The 22,024-nt window shown below is 38.2% G+C and overlaps 2 protein-coding genes across 5 annotated transcripts in view; both read left to right on the top strand.

Moving 5' to 3' along the window:
• Positions 1–3,674: 3,674 nt before the first annotated feature.
• Positions 3,675–22,024, top strand: part of LOC121423827 (elongation of very long chain fatty acids protein 7-like) — a 41,623-nt gene continuing 23,273 nt past the window's right edge. Inside the window, exons 1-2 of one of the 4 annotated variants that reach the window (XM_041619330.1) lie at positions 3,675–3,772; positions 19,245–19,305. In XM_041619330.1, coding sequence (XP_041475264.1) covers positions 19,245–19,305 — 61 coding nt within the window. In that variant the 5' untranslated portion in view covers positions 3,675–3,772. Of the gene's footprint in view, positions 3,773–3,927; positions 3,950–7,015; positions 7,040–19,244; positions 19,306–22,024 lie in introns of those variants that run through there. The other 3 variants (XM_041619333.1, XM_041619332.1, XM_041619331.1) reach the window with 3 other exon arrangements.
• LOC121423555 (putative protein TPRXL) lies at positions 5,106–8,061 on the top strand. Its single transcript, XM_041618908.1, has 2 exons — positions 5,106–5,197; positions 7,593–8,061. The coding sequence occupies exons 1-2, from the start codon at positions 5,106–5,108 to the stop codon at positions 8,059–8,061; spliced, it is 561 nt and encodes a 186-aa protein (XP_041474842.1).

Genomic DNA, 22,024 nt, shown 5'->3' with positions numbered 1-22,024 from the left:
CCAAGTATGCTAAAACAGTCAGACAAGGCATGATTTCAATGATCTCCATGTAAAAGATGATTTACTGTATTTACCTTGGTTTGGATATCAAGACCATGTCGACTCCTTACATAGACCTAAGATTTTGAGTTATCAACCCCTATAATCCCCTTATATATTGATATGATGAACAGCTTTAAAACACATATCACCCCAAGACGCTTTCTTCAAAATGGCCGCCTGCGAATACTTTGAACAAAATTGTCCAGCATCGAGTTTCGGGCATTTATTTGAGCCCACAAAACTCTGATACGATTTTGTAGGTCTTATTTCGATGCCATGTATAATGTAACAAGATTGTGCTTATCATTTAGCATTTTTATGTTCAGCACCCCCCTAAAAAGGGGAAAAAAGAAATAAACATATTTTTATTAAAATTTGTACTTTTCTGGAGCCATTTGCAACATTGATATTCATCTTTATGTTCAAGCATTACCAAAACATAAGTATTTTTGTCAACCTAATGAAACAATGCATAACACTTAATGTAACTCTTGTTCAAAATTACATGTAAAAGAACAGGTCCAATCTTGTGCATATCAAGTTAATTTTATTGTATTTTCCGTCTGTCCATTATTTTGTCAGCTATAGTTTTTTGGGTAAATCAAATGTTATGTTATTGCAATATTAGTGCCTCAATATGTTATTCATACATTTAACAACAAAAATGTACGCGTATTTGGCACCCTAACTTTAGTAAAAATAAATGAAATATAAGATTCTACTAGGTATTTTTTAAATCAAAGATGGTCTTTTCTGGAGGAAAAATGATCCGTTGCCATGGCAACCGAACACACATTTGCAAACATTGATATCATTAAGTTCAACCATTACCAAGGCAGCATCAGTTTTATCATGCTGTTCTCATGCAGAACACTCACTGTAATTTTTGTTCAAAACTTAATGACTGTTCAAACATGTAGATTAAGTAAAATTTTATTTTAGATTCCACCTGACCATTATCATTTCAACAGTGTATTTTTTTTTGTATTTATAAATTACATCTTAATCTCAATGGCTGAAGATGTTATCTACATATTAACAACAAGCATATATATGCTTAGCACCCTAAAATTAGGTGAAATGAAAGAAAAATCAAATTTTACCATGTTTTTGTTTATCAAAGTTGCTTATACTTTTCTGGGAGGAGGGGAACATTTGAATTACTAATATTTATCATTAAATTCAAGTATTACCAAGGCAACATCAATTTATTATTCTAATGAACTCATGCAGAATACTTAGTAAATTTTTTGTCCAAAATTAAATGACTGGCCAAACCTTTCACACATAGTTATATTGTATTTTCCACCTGTCCATGATATTGTCATCCAAATTAATATTTTTGTAAATTAGATATTATTTGGTTGTCATGTCAATAGCTTTAGATGTTATTTAAACATTTTGCACCAAACATATCGATGTTTAACACACTAAGATTAGGGGAAATGCAAGAAAAATAAGATTCTATAGTCCTTTTTTTAATAAAGATTGGTACTAAATGATCCGTTGCTATGGCAACAGGCCATTTGCAACATTGATCTTTATCCTTGAATTCAAGTATTACCAAGGCAACATCAATCTGTATCATTCCAATTAGTTCATGCAGAACACTCACTGTATCATTTCCCCTAAATTAATTGATTAGGTCAAACCTTACGCATGTATATATAAGTTAATTTTTATTGTACTTTTCACCTATCCATAACCTTGTAATCCCTGTTGTTTCTTCTTCTTCTTCTTCTTCTTCTTCCAGTTAGATGTTATCTGGTTTCCATTGCAATGACTTAAGATGTTATATATATAAATTTAGTCACAAACATATCTCGATTAGTACTTAAAAAATTATTGAAAATGGAATGATGATCATACATGTATTCTACATTTTTATCATTTTTTTTCCTTTCTAGAGGGAAATAAGCTGTAGCCATGGCAACAGGTTCTTTGCAACTTTGTTTCTTTTTATTCAATTCAAGTATTACCAAGGCAACATCGATCTGTATCATTCCAATTAGTTCATAGAGAACACTCACTGTATTATTTCCCCTAAATCAATTGAATAGGTCAAACCTTATGCATGTACATATAAGTTAATTTTTATTGTACTTTTCACCTTTCCATAACCTTGTCATCCCTGTTGTTGTTGTTTTTAATTAGATGTTATCTGGTTGCCATGGCAATGACTTAAGATGTTATATTTATAAATTTAGTCACAAGCATATCCCGATTAGTACCTCAAAAATGATTGAAAATGGAATGATGATCATACATGTATTCTACATTTTTATCAATTTTTTACCTTTCTAGAGGGAAATAGGCAACGGGTTCTTTGCAACATGTTTCTTTTTATTTAATTCAAGTATTACCAAGGCAACATCAATCTGTATCATTCCAATTAGTTCATGCAGAACACTCACTGTATTATTTCCCCTAAATTAATTGAGTAGGTCAAACCTTATGCATGTACATATAAGTTAATTTTTATTGTACTTTTCACCTTTCCATAACCTTGTCATCCCTGTTGTTGTTTTTAATTAGATGTTATCTGGTTGCCATGGCAATGACTTAAGATGTTATATTTATAAATTTAGTCACAAGCATATCCCGATTAGTACCTCAAAAATGATTGAAAATGGACTGATGATCATACATGTATTCTACATTTTTATCAATATTTTTACTTTTCTAGAGGGAAATAAGCTATTGCCATGGCAACGGGATCTTTGCAACATTGTTTTTTAAATTTAATTCAAGCATTACCAATGCAACATAAAGTTTTATCTTTATAAAGAACTCCTGCAGAACACTTTCTGTATTTTTGGTTCAAATGAGGGGGTCAAAACTAAAGCATACAGATTAAGTCAATTCCAGTTGATTTTTCCACCTGCCCATTGTCTTGTCAACCATGTTATTTTTGTAAATCAGTTGTTATTTGGTTGCCATGGCAATGGCTTGAGATATGATTTATACATCTAGCAACCAAAATATCTTTGTTTAACACTGTAAAATTAGGGGAAATTAAAGATAAATCATATTCTACAACGTTTTTTTAATCAAAATTTTTATTTTTCTGGGGAAAAACAAGCCGTTGCCATGGCAACGGACCAATTGGAACTATCTTGTTGATTTTGAATGTTTCTAAATTTTATATATATTCAATTGGAAGCTTGAAAATTATCATTTTATTCATCTATATCATGTTTATTTACCATTTACATGGGAATGTATGTCATTTTTGAGAAATTATTCCGTTGCCATGGCAACGGCCGAAAATGGCATTTTAAAATTTACCTCCCATCTTTAAAATAAATCTTACGGCATATACTAATACTTGTGAAAGTTTCATGCTTTAGTCAAATTTTGCACAATTGTTCGGCTAATCCGCTCTACTATTGCCAGATATAAATCCTATAAACGTTCGACCCCCGAATTTCATCCTTATTTTTTATGAATTTTTTAAAGTGCCAATTTAACACATGAGTCTATGGGGAATGAATTAGGCCTGTGAGACCCTATACAAATTGATGAAGCCAGTCCATAGGTCTGTGCGCGCTTCAGTTTTTTAGCTCAACTTATGAATAATTCATGTACCATATCGTTTCCATGTATGGAAAATATATTCGCGTCCCGGGCCGCGCCGGCCGGCCGGCGGCCGGCGGCATGCAGTTAGCGCTATACGGAAGACCGTAGTAGTAATCACACTTGGCGAGGACCATTTAGTGTTGGAACTAAGGTAAGCTTAACTGGATGGATATCATGCCAAATGCACCAAATGATGTCTTGATTTACGGTAAAGGTTGATTGGCAGTTAGGGTTGGTGTGTTTTAAAACACGTTTTAAAGGAGGACGAGGCAGCGACTGAGCGAGTACGGAGTAGGTAGGGCATGCAAGACTTGGGTCAGGGAGGCCGGTAAGCCCCAGGACCACTCATTCAGTTCTCAGTTATATCTCCGTGTGTGGTAAAATAAGGGTGGCAATGTTTTGCTTATTTTCTCTTTTTCTTTGGGGCAAGTGCTTGATTTTTTTTACACTGACAGTTTCCATTAGACCTGTTATTCATACAGCTTGGCTCTTATTTAGATTTGATTCTTTATATCATTTTTTTTTAAATTAAAAATAGAGATCAAAATTCCAAAAAATGAAAAAATTTTTGCCAATGCCATATTATTACTTTCCACCAAAAGAGGGCGTACACAAAAATATGCCAAAAATTCAAGTTTTTGAGCGTTCTGGTGAATACAAAAATTATTCCCACGTTACTAATGATAAATAAATTAAAACTGTACATGCAAATGAGTAATTTTGGTCACAAAAGTGGTATTTAAATGATATTTTAAAGTGTGTGCTCAATACAGCATTGGCATACCAGGCATAGTCCTACCTGTAGATTCTCCACAGGCCAGATGGTAGCAGTGAACAAGTGCCCAGGACTAACTTTAGGCTTTAGTCTAGAGCTTCGCGGGCTGGATCCCAGGACAGGAGTCTACCGGGGGGGGGGGGGGGGGGGGGGGGGGCAGGGGCACTCGACCAAAAAAGTGGTAGGGGTGTGCCGCGGGCGAGACAAAACACGGGGGCCTGCCCTTGGGCTGGCTTGGAGCGGGTCCTTGGAACAGATCGCCAGCGTGTGAGTATGGCAGTGTATCCTATTGCCGGACACCTTTATTTCAGTGCTTTAAAATGACAACTAGAGGAAATTCAATCAAGAAAAATTATCACTTGCTATTCCAAATATTCTGAAAATTCTGAATATGATGAAATTATTTAATATTTTCCAACTGTTTTCTTTGCACCGCACTTGCCCCATACCCCTCCGCGAAAAACAATTATTTTCGTGCGTGACAAATTACATCATAATTCCGGATGCGCGCCGGATGGGTAAAAACATTCTTGATTATAATGACAAATGTAAAAAAAATTGGTGATTTTTTCATGATATATCATATCATGAGTAAATTCTAAGTTTTTGTTTGCTTTCTTATATATCGATTCTGAGCAGATCTTTGTAATAAATTTATGTTTGCTATTTGCTAACTAATTTCATTTTTTGTTTTAATTGCGCGTTCAACATGGCACTTTCCAGTAATGCTCGTTCATATCGTGACCCTCAGTCATCAAGTTCTATCGATGCGCTGTCGATCGTCGACGGCTCTCTATCACGGTAAACCTCGCGCACGGCCGGGGTACCGGGTAACTTGAGAACTAGCCGTCAACGATTTATGGAGCGAACAAGATTGAAATTTGTCAAATCAGGTCCCTATTTCCATCAGAATAAAAGATCAATTGGGATCAAAATTGTTAATGCAAAACAAACTGGGTTTGTCATGTTCGTTGAGGAGATGGGACGTACCATCCAAATAGAGCTTCCTGTTTACTTCACTTCTCATATTTTCGTTTTCTTTTCGCAATTATATGATTTTATTTGCCAATTGCTTTAATTTGCCTTCATTTGGATCCATAATCTTCCTCTTTTTGTTGGACACTCACATCATCATTTTCATTGATAAAATACGCGGGAAGCTCTGTCAGCATCTACACTGTCCCAGCTCTACTCACCTCCTATTACTAGCCTAGCTAAGCATCTATCAGCATAGACAGGAATAACCGTCGTTTCTGGGGATTTATTCAACAATTTTTGACATTTTACTGCAATCCCCATTCACCGACGGTAAAGTGTCCGTGTGGGCTCCCATTTGTTATAACACCAGCACTTTTGTCCGACCAGAGTCCAAAGTTTGAGGTTATATAACACATCGAGGTTACAATCTAAGGATATGTAAACTACAAATTATAAATATTTGATTATTCAATTTTAAAATACTTTATTAAAACGATATAGATGAAAATGCATGAAAATTATACTTTACCGAAGTTTAGTTGGGAAAAGCACAGCTAAATCGATCCAACTTAAGGCAGCCAAACTATGAAATATTTACAAACGAACGGAGAGGGCGTCAACAATATACAAATGTGATATCGATATTGCATTCCACCAGCACACCTACAAGGCAATAATACGATACGATACACTCACGAAGACAAATGATAATAGTTATAATCGCGATATATCGAGACATTAACGATAATGACGTCATTCAAGATGGCAACTTGCAAGAAAAACCGTCAGGTCAGGAGAAAATGTCTTAGATGACAGATTTCTCAATCATCCAGTGGATTTTTTTTCAATAACTCCGGTCCAAGGTATGCAATTACTTAAATTAGTTGTATTTCCCTGATAATGTATATCATTAAACTGAAAAGTTCGCTCAAAAAACAGTTTTAAATCGCGATCTATAAAACGCTAGTTCACTATACGTTGTCTGTAGCCACGGACCCCCAACCTCTTCAGTCTATGTATGGTGAGTGGAGCCAACGTAGTTCAGCGGAACAACCAAAATACAGAGACTGAAGCTTTTGGTCTACTATCAGCAGTGACACGACATACCGGTACACTGGGCCTTTTTGCAAAATCAGCAGGAGGCAGTATACTATTACTACGGTCTTCTCTCTATCCTGAACTGATGGTATTGTATGTGTAATAAATGTGTTCGTTACATCAGTCCTGTTGCAGTGCATGCATGTGTCAGTGAGTCAGCTATTTTGTGTTCTGTACTGGTACTACCTGTCTGTCTCTCAGTGTCAATGTTTTGACTCTGTAAATTGTACCTATTTTAAGTTAGACAGAATTTCTACTGTGCGGTTTCTGAACCCTACCTGTAACCTTGTGTGAATTTAGACTAGAGCCACTTGATACAGCACATTATAGCTGGTTATTTTTCGCTCTAAAAATCAGAGGAAAGTTTGTATCCTTACTATGCTCCAACCTCAACTTACTCAACTTCAAATCTGACGGGAACCGGCTCTTAGCTGTCTCAACCAAAGCCAAGTAGACTGCCGCATGTAACTTGTCAGCAGTTGGGCCCTGCACAATTCTTCTCATCCCCTACACACGGTTATCTTCATTCGCTTAGTACTACGACGTAACAGCTCAACTATTCAAGTCGTGGGTAATATCTTCTAGTTTTTTATGTGTACAGCATACTACTAGTACTACTCACACGTACTTGCTCCTGTTTTCTGTAACACTAACAGTGTAAAGCCGTACTGCGTCACTGTATGTATCATTGTCTGTGCCTATACCAGGCTCTCAATCCTGCCTTGCATGTTTCACCCTCCTTTCCCTGCTACATACCTGTATATGAGTACTCCCTCATCCCCACCTTACATTCTTGTAAGTTAGTTCATCTGCACTGTTTTATGATTTATCTCCCTCCATCCTACATGTTCCCTGCACGTTTGTATTATATTCATCCTACATGTACCATGCATGCTGAATCAGTGGCACTGTTTGAATATTATTTCTCCCTTCATCCTACCCTGTGCATGCTACAGTATCTGTGCTTTAAAGCCTGCAACCCTTGTATCTCCGTAATCTGTCTTTAATTGCTCTACTGCAAACTGCTCATCAAACCAGCTTTCAGTCGTGGGGCTCAAATTAAATTAGCAAAATATCACGGCAAGACACACACCCCCAATACTCACAAACCTAACTCTAGATCCAAGAGAGAGAGCCCAAAATCCAGAGATAGCCAGTCTCAATCTACCAGGCCTAAGGATAATAGCTACCATGCTACGAACTCTGTGGAACCTCATCCAAGAAGTGACAAGAGTAACCCTCCAAAAAAGATTAGTGATACTCGCCCTCTCCCCTCTAAACAGCCTGGTCCGCAGCAATATTCAGCTGACCCAGCATCACTGATCTCCTCCCCGACCAGTGCAAAGGACCTGGCATCTCAGATGTACAGCCCAGGTCCACCTCCCTTCGATAAGCGTTACCCGAGGGAAACCAATCCTGCCAGGTTGAGGAATAGCTTCCTTTACTCTCGCCCTACTGATGACCCAACATCTGGTACCCCCAGAATATCTAGCCACCATAGTATGACTAAATCAGGCTATCGCCAGTCAAATCAGCTCTCCAAGAGTTCAACGTCATTACCAACCATCAATGTCTACGAGCTGTTCTGATCTTACCCTCTCAGGTGTATCTGGGAAGGCGCACTCTCAGTAGCCAGCTCATGTTTTTCGGCCGGGCAGAGCCTCAGCCCTAATGCACAGAACCCTTCTAGAAGCGGCTTACTACTCTCTAGGCACAGCTCTCCACTTTCTTGCTATCCCAAATGCACTTCAAGAACACCTAACCCTCACCTTCCATCAACAAGCCATCAGTTGCACCCAATCCAGCCTCAAGCTCCTTGCCAATGCAACTCCAGTCTTGCAACCCTCAGAATAGGGACTTTCAACTCAGGGGGTACACAGCAACAAAAAGTACATCTCTAATATTCTCAGTAACCTCAATATCCTATGCCTCCAAGAACACTGGCTAACCCCTACGACCTTAGATAATCTAGAACAGTTTAATAGTGACTTTTCAGTAATTTCCAAAGCCCATCAAGATGATATGCCATCCCTAATACCAGGGAGAGGTAGAGGTAAGGGTGGCGTTGCCATCTTCTCACGTAACTCTGTTGCCAGTTTAGCTGAGATCAAATGTAACTCTCCAAGGCTGCTAACTGCCCACATCCAGCTCAAATCAAGTGAGGAGAATATTACAGTCACCAACTGCTACATGTATTTACCCAGCAGTACTTCACCATGTGACATTGCTGAGTATCAGAACTGTCTCTGTACGACTGTACCATATCTGAGATTCTAGCTTCTCATCCCCATCATGTCAATATAGTAGCGGGGACTTCAATGCTGACATCATTAGCAGGTCCACAAAGAAACCTACAGTAGCAGTGCTCAAGGACTTCATTGCAGCAGAAAATCTTATATCTCTCCAGGCCTCGAAATAGGAGTTTGAAGGGGGCAAGGCCACTTTTTTGAGTGGCACTTTTTCACTGAGGCCAGGCAGCAGAGGGCACCAAGGCCATACAGAGGGGCACCCAGGCCACTTTTTAAGGGGCGTGTAATAAATTATTTGTAGGTGTTACAGTTTCGCGGCGTGGGGGGGGGGGGGCTTTCCATAGTCGATGTTATACATCAGATTCATTACCAAACCACATTATTTACTTAAGAAAAAATGAACTTTAATAGTCTGACAACACTCACTGTATAAGGTTTTAAAAGAAAATTTCATTATTCTTCAGAATCACTTCAGGACAGGATAACACATCATTGCATTGCTTTGAGTCTTGAATTTGACATCCGACATGTAACATGTACATATTAACAAATCAAGTAGAAGTACCTCTGGTAGAACTAAATTAATTTCATCTAATTCTTTATCCAAATTACCTCATCATCTTGAGCTACTTGTAATTAAATGTGAATCTGATTAGCACCCAAGAAAGTATCACCGGTCGTTCGTAAGTTGTTCGTAACTGACGAACAGCTTTATGAAACACTCCCATTCAAAGTACTGTACTTACGCATCGCGCGCGCTCGCCAGGACAGTACAGCGCGCGTGACATTTGTGTAGTACACATACCGAGCTCGCGCTCGTCCATTCTTATGCTGCAGCTTACATAGCATATGTAAAGCGCGCTAGCGGCCGGCCGGCTGGCCGGCCAGCTGTGTATAGCTAGCTCATCGTTCGGCGCGGCTTCGGACTAGACTGCATACATGCACTGGACGTCGCTGGTAAAGCTAAGGTATTGAATACTTTTTGAGATCTGAGAAAAGTTTTCCTCGCTCAGAAAAAAAGGTGCAGACTTTCAAAAGGGGCACATTATATATCAGAAAAAGGGCACATTTATGAGAAAAGGGCACCACGGCCATATAAAAAAGGGCACATTTTTAGTGGCCTTAACTTTTAGCAAAAAGAAGAAGGGCATGGCCTGTCTCTCAATGTCAAACACTGCACAGTCAGCGACTACACCTTCATGTCTGATGACAGCTCCAAGCGGTCCAATATAGATGGTTTCCTGATCTCCTCTAATGCTTTCATACTCTCCATCCATGATGAACACCCAATGAACACATCTGACCATCGGCCGGTGACAGTCATCTTTAGTACAACTTCTGTTCATCCTAAAGGCACTAGTGACAGAGATGAGGTCTCAAGTTCCATGCCTCTGGAGCGTCTCAAGATTGATTGGCCACGAGATCATATTGAGGAAGCCTATACCCTCCCCCTGGATACACTGTGTGCTGAACTTTTCCAGACTCTGCCTTCATTAACCCTGGATTCAGCCTGGATTGACAAAACTTTTGAAACTCTCAGTGAGTACATGATAGCAGTATCAAAATCACTACCCCACAAGCTACAGGTGGGTTTACCATCAGGAAAGAAGGAATCATACAAACAGGCTCACAGAGCGTGGATAGCTTGGAAGGCTGCACACAGTCCCATGTACCCTAGCCCTGAGTGGATTGCATACATCAGATCTAAGAAGTTTTTTCCCAGGAGCCTCAGGCAGTCTAGGGCCATTCTTCGTCATCGGACACACAGAGCAATAGAATCTGCCAACACCAACAGCAACCCCTCTCTGTTCTTTAGGCTGGTTAAGGAAAACTGTAGGAAAGGGAAGTCTATGCAGAGTACACAATCATTGGACATTGGAGGTATTACATATAATGGCAAAAACATTGCAGGTTTTGAGGAGCATTTTAGGAATCTGGGGGCACTTCCTATGAAGGATTACAACAGCTCTCCAAGGACACAGTATATTCCACTAGATAACTCGAGTACCTTTGTCCAGTCAAAGGAAGATGTATGCCCTATCTTCTTCACTTTCCGTGACCTCGATACTGCCATCTACTCTCTGAAGAAGGGCAAACCTCTCTGCAAATAGTGTAAAATCTTTTACGACACTTGCCCTCAATTTCCTGCTGAAAATCCATATGTTTAGATCTTCTACGCTTGAATCCTAGTCCTCTTTGCTGAATCCATCTACCTTCTCTGACTGACAATACATACTAAGTTACATGTACTATCTGTGCAGGATCTCTGCTGATCTCCGAAGCTGACGGATGAAGAAGATACGATGTTTTAAGCTTTTTCTGTCATTTTAGAGAAAAATATGGTTAAAGTTGGATTTTTTTGCCTTGTTTTTGCAATCTTGTTCTTTGAATTGATCTGTGAAATTAAACTGCGGAAGTCTTACGGTACAAAATTGTTTTCGAACGCAGTTGTATGCGCGTCCGGAATCACAATAGTGTCCAGTAATACAATACGTGACTATACGTGCCTATGCACCCCTATGGAACGGGCATGTGTGCATGATGCAGCTAGCGCGGGGTGCGCTCGGGCAGAGATGATGGTCTGACAGCGCTCGCCGGAGCCCAGGACAGGAGTCTACCCGGGGGGGGGGGGCACTCGACCAAAAAAGTGGTAGGGGTGTGCCGCGTGCGAGACAAAAACGGGGGCCTTGGAGCGGGCTTATTGAAAAAAGGAGGGTCCTCGGAACGGGCTTCTGAACTACAAATTTGTGAAAACGGGGGTCCTTGGAACGGATCACCAGCGTGTGAGTACGTGTGTATGCACCCCTATGGAACATGCAGCTAGCGAGGCCTCCGCCGGGTGCGCTCGGGCAGAGATGATGGTCGGACAGCACTTGGCGGCCGTTTTTCACCAAAATTTTAGCAGATCAATGTAACTGGAACGGCGTAACAAAAAATATGCGAAGCTTTGGAGCGGATTTCTTATCTTTTCTCGATAAGAACAAAATGCTATGCCTTGGAGCGGCTTTCTTTGTTTTTTTTCTCAATAAGACAAAAATGCTATGCCTTGGAACAGACATTTGGGTGTAAAAATGGGGGTCCCCTCCGCGGCACATACCCACTATGCATTATATAGCCTACTGAGTGCCCCCCCGGGAGTCTACCTAACCCAGGGAGCTCCCGCCCGCGCCTGCTTCGTGGGCAGGAGCTCCCTGGGTTAGAGTCCACCGTGTATTACCATAGTCATAGACACGGGACTAGGGCACTCATTCTATGAACAAGGTTATGATATAACCTTGGTTATAATGGGACTAGGGACAGGGTAGATTGTGGTCTCAATAACTTGGAAAGAAAATTGTGAAATACAGGAATAACGCATTCCGCGGAGTTGTTTAGCGAGTATGCAGTGCATGCGAAGAAGAAACTTCGAGTGCACTGCATATTGCTGAACAACGATGGGAAAATGCGTTATTCCTTTTATAAGATGGCTAAGTATTTCAAGTAATTTCGAACGCAATTAAGCACCTTATATGAGAAAGAAATAATGAAATAGATCTAAATCAAATATCAAAAATTTGAAATTGCACTTACCGTTTGAAAATGGTCCAGAGTAGGATTTCTCCGAGATTACTTGATTCCAATTTGTGCTGAATCCGTTCTATATTTCAACTTTCTTTTGAGTTTCGGGAGTTAAATTTAAATGATGTTTTGCGATCACCACAAAAAGTTCAGAGTTCAGTTTACAAAGTTTCAAATCCAACACATGAACTCGAAAATGTTTCAACTCTCAAGAATTCAACACATTTACAGCAGATTTGACAGCTATACTACCTAGATCTAGTTGTTGATAGTCGCATTACATCCGTGGAAGTGGAAAACGTTTCCACTCCCCGAACGAACGTGACTGGTGTCCCTCCTGACCGTGATCGACGATCTTGACTGCGTTTGGGTTAGAACAATGTTATCCTGCCAGATATCGCACTCGTACTCGGAGTCATAGCCATATGCTACAGTTTCTTGACTAAAGTTACTCGTCGTTGCTATGGCACTGGATCTGGAGGGGCATTCTGTGATGGCCATGCTACTACTAGTATGGTAGTGGATCGTATTACCGAACACTTTTCATGAATTTGATCATATCAAACACACTGTTCGAATAAAATTCACCAAATTTTCACCATAAATACACAAATACCTACAAAATATAAATATGTAGAAATTTTGCTGAAATTGTTTTTCATTTTTACAACATCAGCTTCCAATTGGACCTCTCTTCGCAAGTGAAATATTTTGGTCACTTGAAAAGGTATCGTATTTAATACCGAAAGTGTGTTTTCTATGGGAAAAGTTGGGAAAACAACAAAGTCACTGATGAGCCTTTTTGACCATATTTTATTGTTTTGAGGATATGAAGACTTCGATATTGTGTTTTTGATCATTTTCCATCATTTTTCTATTCAAGTTTATTTTGGAAGGATGTTGCAAAGGTTTGAGCGTATTCGGTTATTTTCTGACGCATATGATACGCGCGTTCGGTAATACAAGGCTGGTCGGTAATACAATCACTATACTAGGCCTACATGTAGATTCCTGGTCACCCAGCTCCTGGTTCTTGTTATTATTGTCCAAGTTTTGTTTGACTTGTTTTAGAATAGTGCTTCAGCGAATCTGCAGATTTGTGCCCACTGACACTCTGGATATCTCAAGCCTCGTATCCACAGGCATCGAGTGTTGTGGTGCTGGTTGCCCTGAGACAATGATTGGTGTACGTTAGCTTGCATCCGGCCTTTTGTGACAGATTTTTCAGTTTGTTGCCAATCGTGTTAATGCCCAATGGGGCATTGTCGAACCATGGAGAATTTTGCGATCGATGAATTTGTGCATAAATTTATTTTCTTTTTCAACATATGCTGGTGGATCTAGCGCTAATTAGTTTATAAAAAGTTCATTTTTCATTCTTCGTACGTGACCTCATTGAGCATAAAGCTGGTACGTAATCGAAATCTCAATTTTTTTAGACACTGCGCATGCGCTAAAACCGTGGGTTAGACAATTTGGGTGCGTAAAAGTCCCACGGGTGTGCAGGGATAGACACTTTTCGCGAATGATCACGTGGTACGCTTTGACCAATCAGCAAGCTGCAAATTATTTAGCCATCTTATAAACAGAAATTATGCACGCACTTACCACGATTATATCATTGAATTTGAAGGTCTATCATGTGGCAGTATCCTGACATCGTGATCGAGGCACAGACTGGAACCTCAAAAAAAAACAAAAAGTTATGTCGCGATACCTCTCCTAATACTTTCAAAATTCATTACAAAATGGCCAATTGAGACTGGGGTAGAAGGAGAGAACTTTTCGTTTTTTGAGGTTCCAGTCTGAGCCCCGATGTCAGGAAACTGCCACTCGTTAGACCTTCATCCATATAAATCGTGGTAAGTGCATAATTTCTGTTTTCACAATTCTTTTGGAGAAATATTTAGACCATAAATCACGCTAGTCCCTTGAGTATGGTCAAATACACGGTAAGCCCCTGGGTTAGGGTAGAAGTAGCCAGGAGGCTTCTAGAGAATAAAAATCATTTATTTACGTAGGTTACTCTCAACAAAGCCAGGTCTTCTTGTCTATTCTGAAACCTGAAACTTTCACCCCCGAGATTTCTACTTTCTTTCTAAAAGATCTAGCCCTAAATCATGTACATGGGATACAACTTCATTTCCGACAATCCTACGCTATGGATTTTATTTTTAAACAATAATTCATCAAAAAAATGAGAAAAAGGTCTTGAAAAGACGGAAGAGACTTGCCCGATGTTTACGCCGCCATCTTGTTTCCTATTGTTCTTCCCCAACGTTACACGACGCAAGCGTTCGTATCGTAGGTGAAGAACAATAGAAAACAATTCAGTAATGATTTAGTAAATGCACCCAGTGTCCACAGCTTCGAGAATGGACTGGATAAGTATTGGAGATGTGAACCTGTGAAGTGTCTTAATCCCGCAGTCACCTTCCTGCAATTAACAAAAAATATGTAATTTAGAACTCCGGGGCGGTATTCTGAACATTGTCTTTTCTCCATATTTTATCTTATCTCAGAGATATGACAAAATCGGTATTCTGGTGGATGTCATAACTTTTGTCACAAAAATTGTCATAAATTTTGTCTCTTCTCTTTAGCGCGCAGCAAAAATACGCGGCATTAAATGCGCGTAATCCTTTTATACAAGCAAAAGATATGACAAAAGTTATGACAGGGGGGTAGCAGTCATAAATTTTGTCATATCTTTTAGTACCAAATATGCCGATACCCTGCCGACTGAATGTCAAGCAAATAATTATATTATTTAGATTAGATTGTGGTATTAGTTTCACTCATCTTCCATGACAATTTTCAAAATTATTTTTTCATGCTACAATAAGTTAGGCCCTATATATTTATTCCCTCTTTTTTTTCTCTGTTTTCCTTACTTTTCTACTTCTCCTCTAAAATTATTCACAGCTCCCTGTCTCTCTTTGTAATTAAGCGCATCAATGTACACATAGTTGCGCGATGCCAGCAACTGTTTTGGGGATACACCCTACCTGCCACGGGGCTTTCCTATTGGCTAGAAGGGCTCCAACTGGGAACTAACGATGATTTTGATTGGCTCGCTTCCGAAAAGATGGGTGGGAACTTTGAGAGATATGACAGGGAAAAGACAAAGTTCAGAATACCGATTTGTGACAATCATAGCGGTGTCACATCTCAGAGAGAAATGACAAAAGTTATGACAGAGTTCCAGAATACCACCCCAGGTTTCATCATGCTGCCTAATAAGCCAGTTCGTAGTTCCTTTCTGTGCATGATCAAAAGATTCTACGCATGATCAGTGGAAGGTCATTTGTACTAAAGTGACATGGTGGTTTAAAATCTAATGAGATAAGCACCAACTTTGATGTCTTGATTATTCATACATTCTTTTGAATTGTGGTTTTCATTTACATCCACAAAAAACAACAATGCGTCCACGAACGCCTGGTATTTCACAGTTTGCCAAGTACATTGTGTAACATGTTATGATATGCATTCAAAGTAGGAATGCAACAAATACCTTCATAAAGTGTTCATTGGTGTGCTATTCTAGTCACCTGGTCTATTCAATTTCTTCATCCTGCTATGTAAGGCAAGCTTACGTAATATCTTGTTTTGAAATCTGCCTATCATAATGAAAGAAACGAAAGGTCATTTGAACAAAATTGTCCATGATGTAACTACGAACTGGTCTATTATTGTATGAGCCACACATTTAGCCATGCATGCTGCAATTGCACAGCAGGGAAATGCAAGCATAACAGTCAAACATTGTGTTGAGTTTGGTCAGTATTAAACAGTTTATTATTTATACACCAAATTTAAAGGCATCCCTGGAAACCTCTTTGGGCGTCAATCACCTACCTTTATTGTAAATCATTTGAATATGTGTGGCTGCTGGCATGTGATACGTCGAAAACTAAACAAAGCCCAAGAATCAGACCGAGTTCAATGTGTTGATGTGTGCAGACAATTCGACTGGTTCATTCTGTAATTTAATACAGATTAAACAATTGTATAATCTGAATTGACAACATTTCATATATAAATAATGTCTACAGATTTCCAAAATAGGCAACTAATGTTGTCTTGATAATTGCTAGAGGGTATTCATTTGTCTCGCAATCTACTATGGTCAACAAGGAAATTCGTGATCACTCTCGCAAAAAGTGTTCACTGGCTTTCTAGGAAATTCGTGATCACTCTCGCAAAAAGTGTTCACTAGCTTACAAGTTCACGAGCTTTCGAGTGCTCGTGAACTTGTAAGCTAGTGAACACTTTTTGCGGGAGTGATCACGAATTTCCTAGAAAGCCAGTGAACACTTTTTGCGAGAGTGATCACGAATTTCCTTGTTGACCATAGTAGATTGCGAGACAAATGAATACCCTCTAGCGATTATTTCAATCCGCAATAATGAACCTATTCAATGTTGTCTTGCATTACAACTTACAAATCTATTCGACAACTAAGAGTGACCTTGACATACATCAAGGTCATATCAATTACTATACTGAATGTCATGTACATGTAATGCACTAATTATGTACCTAATATTTACCTTTTTTGTCAAATAACTTGCTTAAATGCAAATTAAATTTGCTATAAAGAGCGTCTGTTAACTTCTTTCATATGATAACATAGTAAATAAGAGTACATTCATCATAAATGTATGTCTGAAGGCGCGAAATTCAAATTTCTTGCCTATACACAACTACGCCATGTAACGTATGCTTTCTATCAATAATAATAGGGTCATTCCATGCCAATTCACCCAATGAAAGTGCAATTTTGCACCCGACCCTCTCGGAATTCGTTGTAAATTGGTACACATAAAATTCACCATGGCCCACGCACAAAACAAAAAAATTAGTCAAATCGGTTCTCGCGCTACGGCCTGCCCTTTTCTCCTTGTTTTGACAAAAATGGGCGTGACCTTCAACTTTCAATGGCCATTGCGTCGTAACGTGTCGACTAATTTTCACGTAACTGGTACCAATCAAAAGAAAATTCAGAGAGGAATCTAAAACATGCATCAAATAATGTATTGGAGCGATTTATAAGGTTGTGACCCTTGACCTTTAATTTGACCTTGAATTTGACCCCGGACAAATAATTTTTTGACTTGATTTTCGTGTATGTTAATTATTTGTATGATATTGACAAAATATGTTCAAACCAATGATGATATTTTATTTCTTCCCCTTTTAAAACTTCCAAAGATACCATGAAATTTCACTCTAGTCCCACATACTGATATTCATGTTAGTAAAGTGTTCACCAGTTACATGATTTCTTCCAATCTTAAGTCACAGTATGCAAACACATGATAAGAAATTAAGCTCATCAGTTCACAAATGAAACATTAAACATTTATGCTCATGAATAGGTATCTGTTTAGGCATTTTGATGTTCAGCAATATATATATATATATATATATATATATTATGGGAGCCTTAAATAAGCATATACTCAACAATTTGATGATAAAAGTAAACACTTTACTAACAAGAATATATATACATATATATATATATATATATATATATATGATATATATTGCTGAACATCAAAATGCCTAAACAGATAAAAAAAGAAAAAAGCAATAATAAAGCAAATTTTTCAATATCAATGTTACGGCAAGACAAGTGATGCGCAGCGTTTTGATAAATAGTACCCGGGTATATTGGAGTTTCGGTGAACTGGATACACATTTTTTGAAGTGCCGTGCCCATGATTCTGAAAAGTTCACTCAGTTACACTTCAGAAAGCGACAATGCATGGAAGTAAAAACTGCAGCTGCATTGGCCTGGCTGTCTGGCTACTATGCAGGCATGGATGGGAGCGATTTCATGTTGGGAGTCGTTCCGTACTTGGCAGTTTTCGGCAGTTGCGAGAGCAATTTGAAAGCGCACAAGAGCGGAATCGCTCCCATCTATTTTCAACACTGCTAGAAGACTCTAGAATGATCTCAGTGAAATTAACAATGTAAACAAGAGAATCCTATTGTCATTTTCCTCTGCTAGCAGTCTCTATTTTCTGCTATTGTACATTTCAGAATTACCAAGCATTACTCAGCCTCATTTAACAAAGCTTATTCTGGAATATTCTTGTTATGCAATGATCTTTCTTAGAGAAAAAAATAAATGACTGTATATAGCTCCTTTCTCTTACAATTCTTCTTATATATAACAGATCACGATATGAAGTCATTTGTTGAGCGGGGCTGGGTTGAGCACCAACATAGCTAATACATGCACGCCTATGGGAATCGCAAGTTGTAGGAAAAGTGCATAAAATTACACTTCTGAGATATTTCAACGAAAATCTGTAGAAAGTGAAGAACCATCAGACCATATCATATCGCTTAAAAATTGTTACAAGGGGCTATTCCACGGTTACTCACGTTACATTTGGAGACACCTTGACTCATACTTGGAGCTGTAACTCCATTATTATTGATAGGAACTAAACATCTCCTTATCACAACAAAGTACACAGTCTGACTATCCTTTGTTTAAAAACAAAACTTGGGAAATTCTATTATGCTCCTGGCAAATCTTTGGAATGTGTCGGTTACTCACGTTACATGATTTGGACCAACCTGTGGAATTGCCCACAAGAAATTTTGAAATGACGAAATATAACACAAAAATTGGTGACCAAATCGTAAAGTTTGGGAACCACTCGATGTTTTGTATGCGTATGTATGTGTACAAAGTGAATGGAGGGAAACCTTGCATGTGACAGAATAGACTGCTGCTGTACTATTAAAGGTGGTTCCCAATTTCATGATGACACCCAAATTGGTTTAAGAAACAGGTGCAGTCTGGAATCTGTAAAAGCTGTTTTGCCAAACACCAAACCTCTCACTGTTGATGAGGCTGAGCACTGTGACTTCTCAAGTTTTCTGTGAATTGTTGAATTCCAATGTAGTGACAGTTTATTTCTTTATCATTTTGTTTTTAGATGGCTCAAGTAATTCAAGAATACCTACAAAGATGGGATCAATTTGTTGATAAACATAAAGGTAAGATAAAGAGGTCAATGCTCATTTTGTTTCACCTATTGCACAGAAAGGGTCTCTTTTGTCAGCAATGATTAAATAATATTGACTGGCATTGAGGTTAACATGAAATATATTGACTGGCAATGAGGTTAACATGAAATATATTGACTGGCATTGATGTCAACATGAAATATATTGACTGGCATTGAGGTTAACATGAAATATACACAACAAAAAAAGTAAGTCCCCCCTAAATAAAATTACTGTAACTTTCGAATCAAATTAGTTTGAGATATGAGATTTCATAGGTGGTTTTCTGCACTCATTAAAGGGGAAGTTCACCCTGACAAAAAGTTTATTGTAAAAATAGCAGAAAAAATAATAAAAAATATTGCCGAAGGTTTGAGAAAAATTCATCAAATAATTAAAAAGTTATTAGAATTTCAATTATTTGATTTGTGACGTCATATGCGAGCAGCATTCCTACATAGCGAATGGTAAAAAATCAATGAAATGTCATTTTCTCAGAAAATTGAATATGGTTTTTACTGTAACTTTTGTATATCAATAGACAAATCATTTCACACCCGATCATGAAAAGAAAACAAAATTAAGTCATCAGGAGCCATACAAAATTTGAAATTCATACATTTCATATTACATAACACATGGGGCAGCTGCTCGTTTATGACGTCACAAATCCAAAATTTTGAACTCTAATAACTTTCTTACTCTTTAACGGATTTTCCTCAAACCTTCACCAATATTTTTTACTATTTTTTCTGCTATTTTTATAACAAAGTTTTCTTCAGGGTGAACTTCCCCTTTAAGCAACTTAAGGAAAAACGAGATCGATCGGTAGAGTCATGCATGAGTAATTAAAGAATGAATTAAAAATGACCATTTTTAAAAGTCACAAGAGTCGTTTTTCAGTTTGTTCAAATACAAATTTGGGCAAAAGTTGTTTTCAGGTGAATTTTATGGTGTTATGCTGTTTTACTATCCATCATTCAACCACTTCAGACCAGATTTTGATATCGTATGTTCATGGTTGAGTGAGCACAATGTATTGCAGGGGCTGCGGAAGCGGGGGGGGGGGGGCTTCAGCCCCAACTTTTTTCCAAAAGCATGTACAAACATATAAAAATGATTTTTTTGCATGATCAGCCCCCCCCCCCTCACTTTTGGCTCAGTCTCCCCCCCCCCTCCCACTTTGAAAACCATTCCGCAGCTTCTGAATCGTGACGTATTATCATAGGGGTTTATGGTAGTATCCTCTACAACTTGTTAGATCATGTTAATGTTGGTGGCTCCCCGATTATAGGCCCCTCCCCCATTTTAAAATTCTGGATCCACCACTGATTTGTCCATATATACATTCAACTGATCCTGAGAAAATGTTAGGAAAAGAATACATTTATGCAGTATAAAGAGTATTCATTCCTAAGTTTTCGATTGTGCTCGCTCAACCATGAAAATGTTTAAAATTCGGAAAGTGCGTGGTGATAGAAATGATGGATGATAAAAACAACAGCAATAAAAGTCACATCTGAAACCGAATTTGCCCCCAATAATCACTTTAAAATGCGTCTGTGACATTGAAAATACAAATTTTCCCACTTTGATGCGTGCTCACTCATCCATAAATAAACAAATCGATTTCATTTTTGCACAGAATTTTGCCCAAAGGTTGATAAACGACATTGATAAAGACAGCCTTGAAAAAAAGTTTCATCATATTGAATAAGGGGTTACTTATTCCTAAACATATGCACCCATAATGTACACAAGTCTATGAGAGAGGAAGTCAAAATTTTGAAATGAGGGTTTGTTTCATGGACGATTTTTATTACTTCTGCCAACAGTTATTTCATGAAACTTCGTACATGGCTTCAGAGTAACACTATCCAAAAGGTGCGCACACCAAAATAACCATTCGATATTGCACAGAGTGGGGCCAAGGCCTTGAACTTTCTTCTCATTTGCATAATTTTCGAGTATTGTGTGCTCACTGATGCATTAAACATCTGGATTTTCACAAAAATCAAATCAAATCAAATGAACTATGCAAGGAGGTTTGTGACAGATATCCATAGTTACAAATGGCATTTTTTCCAATAACGTAAAAAAAGAGCTAATCACATTCCACATGTTCATTCAAGCGTGAATGTTTAATTAAACGCCTTTGAATCATTGAAGCATGTTAATTGGTCATGAACACAACGAAAAAGTTGAGAAAAGATCATTTTCAGTTACCAAAATGAAACAATACTTGCCTATGATATTTGAAAATCATATTTTTTGTTTTCAATACATTTTCATTGAACCGTGAAACAATGAATACTGTTGAAGAAAGTCTTCCCAAAAATAACTGTCATCATATTCTATCATTTTTAATGATAAAAACGTGTTAAACATCCAATTATAGCAAATTTGGACTTGTGTTTATTCAACCGTGAAATTTAACTAAAAAATGTATAGTCTTTTAGAAAGTACCTTTCATAAGACTTCTGACTATTTTTCGTGATGAGAATGTGGAATAAGTTCCAATAAAATGGAATCAAAGTCATGATAATTGGCTTGTGACTTTTGAAAAGTGACATTTTTGCCTTCTGACGGTGCTCACTGAAGCATGACGTAAAATACGTCCATAACATTTACTCAGAGGGTAGCTTATAAAATTACCTACACGCTCATGTAAATATATATTAAAAACTCGCATTGGTTTGGAAATTATTGA

This window comes from Lytechinus variegatus, chromosome 11 (assembly GCF_018143015.1).
Source record: "Lytechinus variegatus isolate NC3 chromosome 11, Lvar_3.0, whole genome shotgun sequence".
Taxonomy (NCBI): Eukaryota; Metazoa; Echinodermata; class Echinoidea; order Temnopleuroida; family Toxopneustidae; genus Lytechinus; species Lytechinus variegatus.
This window is presented reverse-complemented; position numbering and strand designations above follow the sequence as displayed.